The following is a 12,773-nucleotide window of genomic DNA, read 5'->3' as shown; positions in this document are numbered from 1 at the left end:
GAAGTCGTTCCATACATCATTCATAAAATTCAATATTTTTTTTCGAGGGGTGTTTAAGAACATGTTGCTTAATTTCCATACGAATAAAAGTATGTATACCAGCATTTGATTTTTTTTTTGTAAAAAGTTATTTGTTGAAAATTGTTTACTTTTTAATGACTTAAATATTTAAAGAGAAGAGTTTTAATAATATAATTCTTAGATTTTCGGAGAGGGTTTGAACCTCTGAAACAACCCCCGGTATACCCGTATACACTCACTTTAAAATTTAATAATTCAAAAACTATCAAAGCTGAAAATAAATATTGAAATATATGCTACTAATTTCTAATTTATTTCATACAACAGCATTTGCCACTCATTCACTAGTGTATCATTGTTTAACCTACTATATGCGAGAAAATCTAGACGAGCGCGGAAGTGGTGAACTGAATACTCTCGCGATTCTTGACATAATTTTTCTCCTAGGGCGATTCCACAGCTAAACTATTATTTTGAAACATGTTTTGCAAATTTCTAGAATTTTACTTATTCAAATGCCAGGTGCTGTAAAGATCAGCGACGATGTCATTCTAAGAGGGCACACAGCTAGATTTCAAAATACCTTATTAGAGCAACAAATGTAATGATTTAGAGATTACAGTGTATTTTCCAATAACGAAAATACACAATGAATAATGCCTTGGTATAATAAACCAGTCGTCATATTTTTTATGCGAAACGTAACATTCAATGATGAACATATTTTTTTGTGTATTTGTGAAATCATTCCCGGTTGTCTTTTGAGAAGATTGATTTCAAACAATTTTTACTGCGTACGAATTCATTTTCACCTTTCCCATAAAAAACGCACTGTGAAAACCGACTTTTGAGACGAAACCCTGAAAACCGAATGTCATATACCTCGTCGAGAGTAGAGTCTGTATGTGTATGTAACAAAAATATTCACTCGATTTTCTCAGCAATGGCAGAACTGATTTTCACAACCATAGATTCAAATGGAAAGTGTCGCTAACCCATAGCATGTTATTGAATTTTATCCGGACCAAACTTCCGGTTCCGGACTAACGGAATAAAAGGTACAAAACAATGAGCAAATGTGCTCTCGATTACTTTAAACCGATTTCCACAATTATATTCAAATAGCCTGCTAATGAATTTTATACGGATCGGACTTCCGGTTTCGGAGAGTCGGAGTAAAATGTGCAAAAATAAATGAAAAATACGTGCACTCGAGACTGGATTGATTTTCATAAACTCAGGTTAAAATGAAAGGTCTTACAATCCAAAAAAACCTGGTTAAACTTTGTTCGGATACGCCGAAAAAAAAGCAAAATCCTTTCAACTAACCGTATCTTATTATTATTGATCGCCAAAATTTTGATTTTGAATATACCGTATCGAAATTCCCGGTTCCGGAAAGTACCGGAAAGAATGAGTAGGAACTCTACAATTGAACTCACTCCATTTTCCCAGGGATGGTTGGACCGATTTTCACAAACATAAGCTCAAATGAAGGTTTCGAAGGTTTCCATCGAATTTTACACAGCACCGACTCCTGGTTCGGAGTTACAAGATGAACTGTAAAATATTTCAAACTGTCATCTAAATGCAAAAAAACGTAAAAGTCTGTAACGTTACGTTAGTTGCTGGAAAAATAAACTTTTTTGCTTTTATACTAGTGTCAACGTAAAGTATATTAAAGAATCCCACAGCAATATGTGAAAGGCACAAACAACATCACTAAACGGATTAAAACAAGACTTGTTTATATTTCTGAATAATTTTTTGTTTATGTTTTTGTATTAGAATAAAATTCTTGTAAAAGTCCAGTTGAGTTCGATTAAATTTAATGTTTTCAGCATTGGAATGCTAATTTTTTTGGATGCAGAAAGTTTTTAAAAGCTCCTTTTTATCAAATTTTAACCATTTATACGAACAAAATATGCTATTGAGCAAAACCATTTGACTTTTATGTTTCGACAATGACTGCTTCTAAGAGAAGGACAACTATACCCAAATTTGTTAGCTTTGAAGTTGCATTTCAATTACTGTTTTTTATAGACAAAAATGTACTGTTGCAAATGTATGTGAATTTGTTTAGCTCTAAGTGTTTCATTAATAAACACAATTAGCATAGACACTCGAGGTTTTCAAAAAAAATTTAAATAGACATATTGAAAAGTTTTGTAGATATTTTGTTTATTTCATTTCCTGGGCAGTTTCATAATTCGTAAAGAGATTCAGGTTTTTTCAGTGTATATGTTTTGAAATATTCATTCGATTTCCTAGAACTTTTTCGTGAAAGCCACTTTTGTACAAAAGCAGCTTCCGAATTACTTTGAATTGGTATCTCTATCCGTGCAAAACAATTGATCTGCAATACTGGAGCCGTATACATTATCATAGCCGTATCATTCGAATCGAAATAAGGGATTGTGATGACTTGTTTTCTATTTCTAAAATGAGAATGAGAATCCTCGATTTTATTTTAGCTGTTCTGAAAGGTAGCCGGATAATAATAAGGGAACGAGGAATCGAGTGTCATATACTGCAAGACCCAGTTTATGAAGATCGGAAATTGTTCATGTGTGCGTAAGTTGGTTTGATATAATGATCTGACTTACCCAAATTTAAACAATAATTGAATTAATTTTAGTCAATTGAATTAAATTGAGTTCAATTTAAAATCACAAGCTTTTTACAAACTATGTGGTGTATTCCCCAACGAAGATTTATCATACACCGATCGAAATCACTTTGTGGGAACTAACAAATAGTTAGGGCTTATAAAACTCTAGTAAAGATTTCTCCGATTTCTCGAAACGAAAACCACATTTTTCTACTGAATGTCTCATTCATGGCAGTACCCGCATTGGATGTTAATGAATGAATAAACGTTTACTATTTGAAATCATCCTCATCTTCATTAAATTTTAAATCTGCGAAAACCGTCGACAATCACTTTTCTTTCAGAATCTCACCTATTGCATATTTCAAAGCAAAACAAAAGAAAAAACGGTAGGCTTTAGATAAAATTTGCCAAATGGCGAGAAATAGCGTAACAAAAAGTGGTACCTATTGGGGAATACAAAAATTGCTATAAGAGTAACTCAACCAAAATCAACCCACCCATTGCAAAACCGGATCCTCAACCCGGTGGTCTTCTTAACACATCAAAAGTGTTCGGCTAGACATCGGTAATTGCTCCTGATGTTTGATTCATACCAGGAGGTAATACCATAAATTATCCGTTGACCATCTCCGACTCGTTACGATATCAGGCCTATTAACGGATAAAAGAGATCAAACTTTCGAGATAAACCGACGCGAAGTGATTCGGAAAATCAACAAAACATTAGTGGGGGCAAGTAGTGGCGATAAAACGGCACACAGGGGTACTTGTCAATTCAATTAATGGAATCCACGCTAAGCACGAGCATTTTCAGTAGTTAGCAAAAAATTTATGATCCTTGGGGGCATTTTTTCCTATCTCCTTCATTCGGCACCATAAGACTAAATGCCCGACGAAGAAAAAAAAACAACTGTACCACAATTTATTCCACAATCCCAGAAGTCTGATCCCAAACCAAACTCAGGACCCACAAAAAATGCGGAACCAGCTGAGGAATTTGATTAGTTTTGGTTGGTCGCATCCGCACGTTCATAGATATACGGCTACTAACCGGACATGATAGACGAGCCGGCCGTCGACAATTTTGTTGCTGTTGTTTCGTTCTTCAACCAGTTTGAACGGAAGCAATAGTGATGCGGAACTCGCGAGTTATGGGCTGTCTTCAGCTGAATTTTCGCTTGGTTAGATGCTATTTTTCTACTGAATGGTTGAAAGCAATTTTTTTCCTTTTGTTCTACTACAAACTTCACTTGGCTTGAATGTTCAAAACAGCACAACGAAATCGATACTTACACTATGCTAGAATTATGTCATTGGAGGATGATGTGGTATTGTATTTTCTAGATAGGGGTGCAAATCAGAAACTCAAGGAAAAATACACGTAGAAATGTGATCAGGTTTTAAACACTTCCAGCTCAGTCTATTTTGTATCAATTATTAACATTATTTCATCATTTGATTGTAAATATTTCTAAGTTTCGATTTGAATGTATCAAGCCACGTATTTTCAATTATAAATGATTGCAATTTTGATGTAGCGAGATTAATTTCTAATTTATATTAGATGAACTCGATTGATAATGAGAAAAAGTTTATCATTTTAACCGAAATCGCAGAATGATAGAGAAATTTACCGCTATAAAAATAACTGCTTGCATACAAAACTTGAACACAAGCTTGGCGTAGAGGAGCTTAAATATCGAAATCCGTATCGCAAGTATGTACAAAGATATAATTGCATGCATTTGGGATATTGGTGTAATTTTGTCGGCTATAAAACAAATACAAATCAAGCCAAACAATGTTCGGAGTTGGTTGCTAATCAAGATCAATCTAGGCAGACTCTCGTGCAATTACGGATTCAAAAGTGTGACGATTGATTGAGCTGTTTGATTGCAGATCACTAGAAATTTTGGTTGCTTTGTTCCACATCAATGGCTCGAACAACCCCATGGGGCTGATCCTTGTAGTTTTTTAAATCTATTGTTATGTTGATCGTCAGCTCAATTACGAGCATGATCAACGCCTCTTCAACTATTTCGTGTGTTAATTTATAATTGCTTCTTGATGAAAACAAGTACTGTACAAGCTCAACAATGGCTTCAAAAGTGTTACTCTGTTCATTCTAAAAAACAACTGTTTATTTCAGGTTTGCCGAATTGAAACGTGGTCGTACAAACACCGACGTTTGGTAGTCCAATTGAGATGGTTACTCCAGAAAATATCAAAAAAGTCTACAAATGAATTTTATCTAAACGTAGATTTAAACTGCGTGAGATAGCTGAGGTAGTAAAGATATCAGAAGGCAGTGTGTTTACAATCATGCATGAACATTTGGCCAAGAGAAAGCTCTTTTCAAAGTGGATACCGCGTTTACTCACAGTCGATCAAAAACAACAAGGTTCTGATAATTCAGAGTAGTGTTTAGGCCATGTTTACAAGTAGTAAGATTTTTTGCTTCAATATGTGACAATGGATGAAAAAAATGGATCACTCGATATGTGACAATGGATAAAAAATGGATTCACTCCAATATCAAAACGATCATTATCTGAATGGACTGCAGCCAGTTAACCACGTCCGAAGAGTCAAAAGGCACTACTGTCAGCTGGAAAGGTTATGGTTACAGTAATTAGGATGCACATGGTATAATCTTCATCGATTATACCATGTGCATCCTAAATTTCCCCGAGAAAGGAGAAATATTCAATAGCTAATACTACACGGCGTTGTTGGATCATTTGAATGCAAAAATTAAGGAAAACGTCATCCTTTGTCGAAGAAAAAACACTGTTTTCATCAAGACAATGTACCGATTTATAAGTCGATGGTTGAATTGAACGAATTACACTCCGAATTACTCCTTCATCCACCGTATAGTCAAGATCTGGTCCCCAGTGACTACTGGGTATTCGCTGATCTCAACAAATGCTAACCGGTAAGAAATTTAACTCAAATCAAGAGGCAATTGCTGATTGTGAAGCTTATTATGAATTAAAATTCTTCTACAAGCACAGCCACGAGAAGTTAGAGAAGCGTTGGAATGATTATTGCTTCTGAAGTAGATAACATTAATAAATAAAATCGTTTTTTGGCAAAAAAGTGTTTTTTTTTACACAAGTCAAATGACTTTTTGTGTGATAACAGTTCGGCTGAAAAGTTCGTATCGTTTAATAGAAACACACATTTTTTTGCCAAAATTCGTTTTTATTATTCAACATAATTGCCATCAGAGGCGATTATAGCGATCTTCCAACTTTTCGAAACCATATTTGTAGTACGATTTGTCCTTTGCCTCAAAATAGGCCTCAATTTCAGCGATTACCTCTTCATTGCGTCTAATTTTTTTACCAGCGAGCATTCTCTTGACGTCTGAGAACAGGAAAAAATCACTGGGAGCCAAATCTGGAGAATACGGTGGATGAGGGAGCAATTCGAAGCCCAATTCGTTCAATTTCAGTATGGTTTTCATCGACTTGTGACACGGTGCATTGTCTTGATGAAACAAAACTTTTTTCTTCTTCAAATGAGGCCGTTTTTTTTTAAATTTCGTCCTTCAAACGCTCTAATAACGCTATATAATAGTCACTGTTGATGGTTTTTCCCTTTTCAAGGTAGTCGATGAAAATTATACCATGCGAATCCCAAAATACAGACGTCATAACCTTACCGGCCGATTGTTGAGTCTTTCCACGCATTGGGTTCGGTTCATCGCGTGCAGTCCACTCAGCTGACTGTCGATTGGACTCCGGAGTGAAGTGATGAAGCCATGTTTCGTCCATTGTTATATATCGACGAAAAAAATCGGTTTTATTTCGATATAACAGCTCCAAACACATCTCAGAATCATCAATTCGTTGTTGTTTTCAGTCGATTGTGAGCTCACGCGGCACCCATTTTGCACAAAGCTTTCTCATATCCAAATATTCGTGAATAATATGTCCAACACGTTCCTTTGATATCTTTAGGGTGTCAGCTATCTCGATCAACTTCACTTTACGGTCATTGAAAATCATTTTGTGGATTTTTTTCACGTTTTCATCGGTAACAGCCTCTTTTGGACGTCCACTGCGTTCATCGTCGTCGGTGCTCATATGACCAGTACGAAATTTTGCAAATCACTTACGAATTGTTGCTTCGCCCGGTGCAGAGTCTGGATAACACTCATCAATCCATTTTTTGGTATCGGCGGCACTTTTTTTTATCAAAAAGTAGTGTTTCATCAACACACGAAATTCCTTTTTTTTTTCATTTTTTTCACAATAACAAAAGTAGCTTCACTCAAATTGCAATATCTCACAAACTAATAATCAGACAGCTGTCAAATTCATACACGTATCTTTTGAAGGTTGGTACTAACTGAAAATGGTATGGATTTAATTCTAGTGGCGCCCTCTCATAGAAACGATACGAACTTTTCAGCCGATCTGTTATGTTCCAACCTTTTTTATTTGTTTTGTTGCATAAGCGTGATATGATTATAATATTAATCTGTAATTACAACTGGTTACAGAACGAAACTTCGGCGAAACTAGATTAGTTATTTTCTGTATACAACTAGAAAAAAGAGTAGGTAATAAACAGTGTACTTATGTAGAAGCATAAAAGAATTCTACTCGCCTACACTGAATTGACTCTACATCTGCGAGTAAAAGTGAGTGGAGTGTTCAATGGAGAACATTAACATTTACAAGAACAAACTATAGAAATTAAGGATCAAGATTTAATGTCGCCCTCAACGTCAGTAACTTTATTTTAAACTTAAGTGAGAATATACACCTAACAAACAGAGGCGAATATTTCATGAAAGCTACACTAATGATTGAATTGAATCATATATAGAGATGAAAGTTCTTACTTTCAACAACCGAGGAAAGAAGTCTAGCTTCGTTAATCGTTAGACATCTATGTTCTGATGTGTGAACTTATCTTTACTGGCGAGACCTTCATATTCTCTGAATTATTAACCCGGATCAATTCGCTTGATTAATTATTAGAGTTTAAAAAGCGAAACGACAAAAAAAACTCTATTATTTGTTATTGCAATTTTTGAAAATATTTTTGTTTGATAAAATGGCGTAAAATTTACATATTGAACTATCGAGTTTCCGGTAAGAAAAACTCAAAAACAATCTTTGAAACCTCTAGACAATTAAGTATTTTTTTCGTCGGTTCTCAACGAAAAAACAGGCTGACAATCGACTGATGAATTGAAAGTAACTAAAAAAGCTACCCCAGATATGAGACTTGAACTTTGAGTTTTCAAATCTAAGATAATGTTTTCCCAACCAAACTATTCTGGATGTGATGAAGCACAAATTGTAAATAAGCGTCTCTGAACTAAGCTATCATTTTGAATCAACTTCATTGATTCTTGAAACAAATTTATATATAATACATTAAATGTTTTGAATCAAGAAGCGGTGAGACTTGAGAGTGAGAATGCGTAACTATTAAGTCTATTTAGTTGGCCCATATTCCATATTCAATTTGAACTACTTATTTTTGTAAAAGGAAAAGATAAATAGAACGTGGTTTTGTTCTTCCATCAACGCTCATGAGCTTGAAACTGTAATTTTGTTGTCATTCTTTGAATTAAGAAAAAAAATGATGATAAATTGATTGGTACCATTGTCTTTCACGCGACCCGATTACGCACATACACACTTCAATTGGATTACCCATCTCATCTGTTCAAATCTCGGTAGGAGATTTTTTCAGTAAAAATAACGTTTCATTACAGAGTTATCTTGAGGTACAGCTGTCAACAAAAGTTTATTTGTAATGATATATCAGTAAACTGAAAATGTTCGGTAGTTCGACTCTTCTAAGCTCGTCAAAAGAAGCAACAATTACAAATCGAAGTTTAATGTGTAAAATCAGACCGATTTTCTGACCCGAGACGCAAACAACCACAAGGTTTAAACCATTATAGTACAAAAACCTGTATGATCGGGTCAAAATGACAACAACAAAAAAGTCAAAATCACAAAAGTAATACAGAATATTTTGCCCAAAGCTAAGGTTTTAGATTCTCGCTCTAAATGATGGTTTCAATGAAATTGTAAAATCTTTTGGGAATCTTGCATCCGATTGATGAGTTAAACTCATTCTATCGTTCTACGTTGAAAATTCGATATACTTCAAAAATAATTTTTCATATGAAAATTAAAAAAAAATCATGCATTTAAGGTTATACACATATAACAGATTTTTCTAATCGGTGCGTTAGATATTCAAAAACTGCCGGTGGAACCGAGGGGGACGACAGATCTGGTTTTTTCAAATAAAATACAAAAAGTCAATGGAAAGCGAAAAAAACTACATCTATTCAAACATCTAGATCGATCCGTTTGAAAGCGTTTCTAACCGTGTAAAAGAAAGTCAAAGAACATATGATCTCTTAAAAAGTTTCTGTTACTGGTCTTGACATTCACTGAGCGTCAACATTGATTCGTCAACAAATTGGTAAATGAAACATTGAAAATTTGTTCTCTTAGTAGCTGGGAGCATGAAGATGGAATATATTTCAATTTATTGTAGCCCTTTGAAGGTTTACCCGAAGATATCTCAGATATCGCAGACGTTAAAAAAATCAGACAATGGAACGTCTCTACAAGAGAAACTCTACAGTGTACGATGTAGATGAAATTCGGAATAATTTTTAGTTCGAGTTGAATATAGAAATTGTGGAAAATGACGCAGATATTAAACGAGAATGGCCAACATTCCGACAGGATATGGCAGATAATCCGAAGCATACGCTCTCGGTGTGTGGGTTCGCTATGCACCAGAATATAACAAAACTGATTTTACAGGACGATAGTTCACAACTCTCCGAACTGTCTGCATCTGGCATCTTCATGTGACATTTGCAACTTTCAGGTTTCATGGCCTATTACGATACATCATATCTCCATGATTATGTTTTTAACCAGCAAAAATCCAAGAAAAGACGATCGATCCATATTCAACCGTTACTATGTGTAGCAAAGAGAAGGAAAGTGTGCATAATCGTATGCAGCGTGAAAAAGCCTAATCGAAGCGAAGTGCAGTTTTTTAGTGTCGTCCCCCTCGGGTGGAACACAATTTCTGTATCACATACAGCTAAATATTATTCTTTACATCAGCAAATGTGCGATGCAACAGCCTTATAGGTTTATAATCTGATAAACAAACACCTTTCGAATAACCAGGGTTGCCATCAGACCAGATATATCTAGTGAAGCGTTGTTTATCGTAGCTAAAGACAGTTAGATTAGATGAAGAAATCTTTACAGTTCCAATAATTGAGTCTAGATGATATCTATCAAAAAAATCTTATTAGTCTTGCAATCGGTCACCAGCAAGGTAACCTGTAGCTACTGGGGAAACAACCGTTCTTGCGGTGGAAAACAACTGTTTGTACTTACCCAATGCATTACAGGGCGCTCCTCCGTGCAAACTCCCATGTGAAGCGGCGGCTGGCTGATGTTAACCGGTACTACTCCCAGCGGGGTCCGCGCACCGGGTACCCCGTGTTCCGTTGAATGCAACGTCACCGTTTTAGCACTACACCACGGTCACAAAAACTGATTTCGACAAATCAAAATCTTCCTAGCCGGCGTTTCAGAAAAAAAACTGTCGTGACGTCCTGCGTTTTTTTTTCTTCTTCGCCTTACTTCACCAATTCACCATTGACAGATTGCAACCACAATTCCTATGAATGAATCTCACAGTCCCAAAACTGATATCATCACGTCAAGCAGTGGGTTTCTGTGCCTCTCTTGAGCTGATTATTTTATGATTGGAGAGCCTCGGGCACAGCTGTTGATTCAGCCGAACTGTCAATACAACTCGACGCTGTCTATAACCATGGATCGATGGATGGATGGATCGATCGTTAGCAGGCTAGATGAAGTTGTACCGATAGCTTTGCAATAGATCGTACCGGCCGCACATTGAGTATCACTTTCCACTCCCACCGTATCGAATCGTTTGTCCCGAGTTGGTTACGGAAGGCACGGTTGTCGACAACCTCGTCGTCGTCGTCTTCGTCTTCGTTGGAGTAAGATCGCTTATCTCGATTGTTTCAAGAAAAGAAATTAAAGCACACCGAAAAGAAGAGAAATTCACTGCTATAACCCGAGAGCCGGTTTCGTACGGTCCTGCAATGATCGATTTATCCCGGCGAGACTGTAGGGACCGATCCAAGATAAGCAGCACTTTTTCAAGAAGTGCCCTCGCAAGATGACATTCGTTTTAGACGTCCTCGCCACAAAACCGGTCACTTATCGATTTTCTTGTCAAGTCAGTAGGTTTTCCGTTGTGGTGTAGGAAGCCGCAGTTTTGTCACTTTCACTCTCAAACGCCTTTGAAGTAGATTGTCTCGTGATTTTCCAAAAACGATCCACTTGAGGCAATAGAATCTTCAAAAATTATTGATTTTGCACCACCAACAATTCGGTTGAACACGCCACGCACTTCTACACAAACACCAATACAAATCTAAACACAATTGGTGAAATTCTGTAAGCTGAAGGTTTTCTCGAATATCCTTACAAAGATCCTTGGATGCACCTCACGAACGACGTTATCCCCCCGGATTTGTACGCACACTTCGCAGGAAACATTCGTACGCACTGAGAAGATGAGAGAGATGGACCGAAAATCTACACGCATGCGTTCAACGCTTTCGACTGTTTGAAGAGCGCGGTACAACTGCGGAAAAATCTACGCCGGAACGGTTCGGAAGCGGTTGAGAGTGAGAATTCACACCGGTGTTGTGATACAATACAATCGTACGAAACACACACCTACATTCGTATCACCCTATGATGAGCATAAGTTAACCGGAATTGGTATAGCAACACAGGAGAGAATTTTCCCCAATCACGTGCTACGAGTTGATGGGCGGAGCTAGCATAGTAGGCGTTATCTAACTCCATTATACATTTGCTTTGGGCTTATTAGATTTTGTCATTTCTCTCTTTCTCTCTCTCTCTTTCTCTTAGCAATATGAACAAATAGCGCATTCACATATACAGAACCAGCTGGTGTATGACCAGGCTCTCTCAGACCAACAGGCGAAACCAGTTTCCAAGATCAGTCTCTCTTTCTCTAAAAAAAAACTCACTCTCTTTTGCATAAAAACGTAAATTTATGAGCACCTAAACATAAACACAACAATATGAATGAATTTTACGCTTCTGTCATCCTTCTTCAGTTCGCCCTGCTCGATTGGCAAAGGAAATATTTTTTTATTTATGAAATAAATTTCTCTCACTTGCCTCTTTACGCTCTCGGCAGACGTTCGCATTGTTCGTGTTCGTTCGTTCTTTCGTTCTCACTACGCGACCTCCTGAGGCAGAGCAGGAGCCGCATGTTCTGTGGTAGCATCATCATCGTCATCACCAGCATCATCATCATCATCCTTTGCTACAGTAGTCGTTGTCATTGCATACATCAGCAGAAGCGCAAATGATCGGTGCAACGAAGGTAGCACCACAGGGCGGCGATTCCATAAGAGAGGAAATAAAACTTGTTTGGCTGGTTTCGCGTTATATTTTGAAGATTTCCATTCTTGTTTTATGTTGCACCCATGCCAGACCGCTTCATGGGCGTAAGTTTCATTGTTAAACATGGTCTGGCCAGCGGTGTCATAATTTAGGAGAATCTAATCGGATATTCATCAGAATCGTACGTTTGTATGATCCGTTTTATTTAAATCCAAATGGAAAGTAAATACAATTGATTGACAACTATATTACTTCAGAAGATAAAAAGTTGCTAAATAAACAACAACACACTTTCGTCATTTTGAAGGGCTTTCTATCAGTAATTAAATTCAATTGCATCTAATGCACAAGAATAAATAGTCACGATCTTAGTTTTAGTAACTTTCCTTATCTATCAGTCATAATCCTGTGATATGATGCTATATACATCGTGCGTGTACGTCCCCAAAAAACTCCGTCTATGGCTGTTCATCATCAGTAACTCAGTTCAGTCCCCCCCTATTGTTCAAGCAAATAGCATTAACTTCACGTCTACTTAACGGTTTATGTTTAACTGCACAGTGGCATAAAAGTTCAACATAAACTGTTATGCATTAACGAGTCAAAGACGAAACGTAAAGTAAAATGTCATTTATTCTGTG

General features: G+C 36.6%; 1 protein-coding gene across 1 annotated transcript in view; it reads right to left on the bottom strand.

Moving 5' to 3' along the window:
* LOC131429595 (protein apterous) overlaps positions 1–11,323 on the bottom strand; it is a 143,232-nt gene extending 131,909 nt beyond the window's left edge. The window contains exon 1 of the mRNA XM_058593821.1: positions 10,048–11,323. Coding sequence (XP_058449804.1) covers positions 10,048–10,086 — 39 coding nt within the window. The 5' untranslated portion in view covers positions 10,087–11,323. The remainder of the gene's footprint in view (positions 1–10,047) is intronic.
* Between the last annotated feature and the right edge of the window lie 1,450 nt (positions 11,324–12,773).

This window comes from Malaya genurostris, chromosome 2 (assembly GCF_030247185.1).
Source record: "Malaya genurostris strain Urasoe2022 chromosome 2, Malgen_1.1, whole genome shotgun sequence".
In the NCBI taxonomy this organism is placed as follows: Eukaryota; Metazoa; Arthropoda; class Insecta; order Diptera; family Culicidae; genus Malaya; species Malaya genurostris.
The sequence above is the reverse complement of the archived record's forward strand: the minus strand, read 5'-3'. Positions and strand labels throughout refer to the sequence as shown.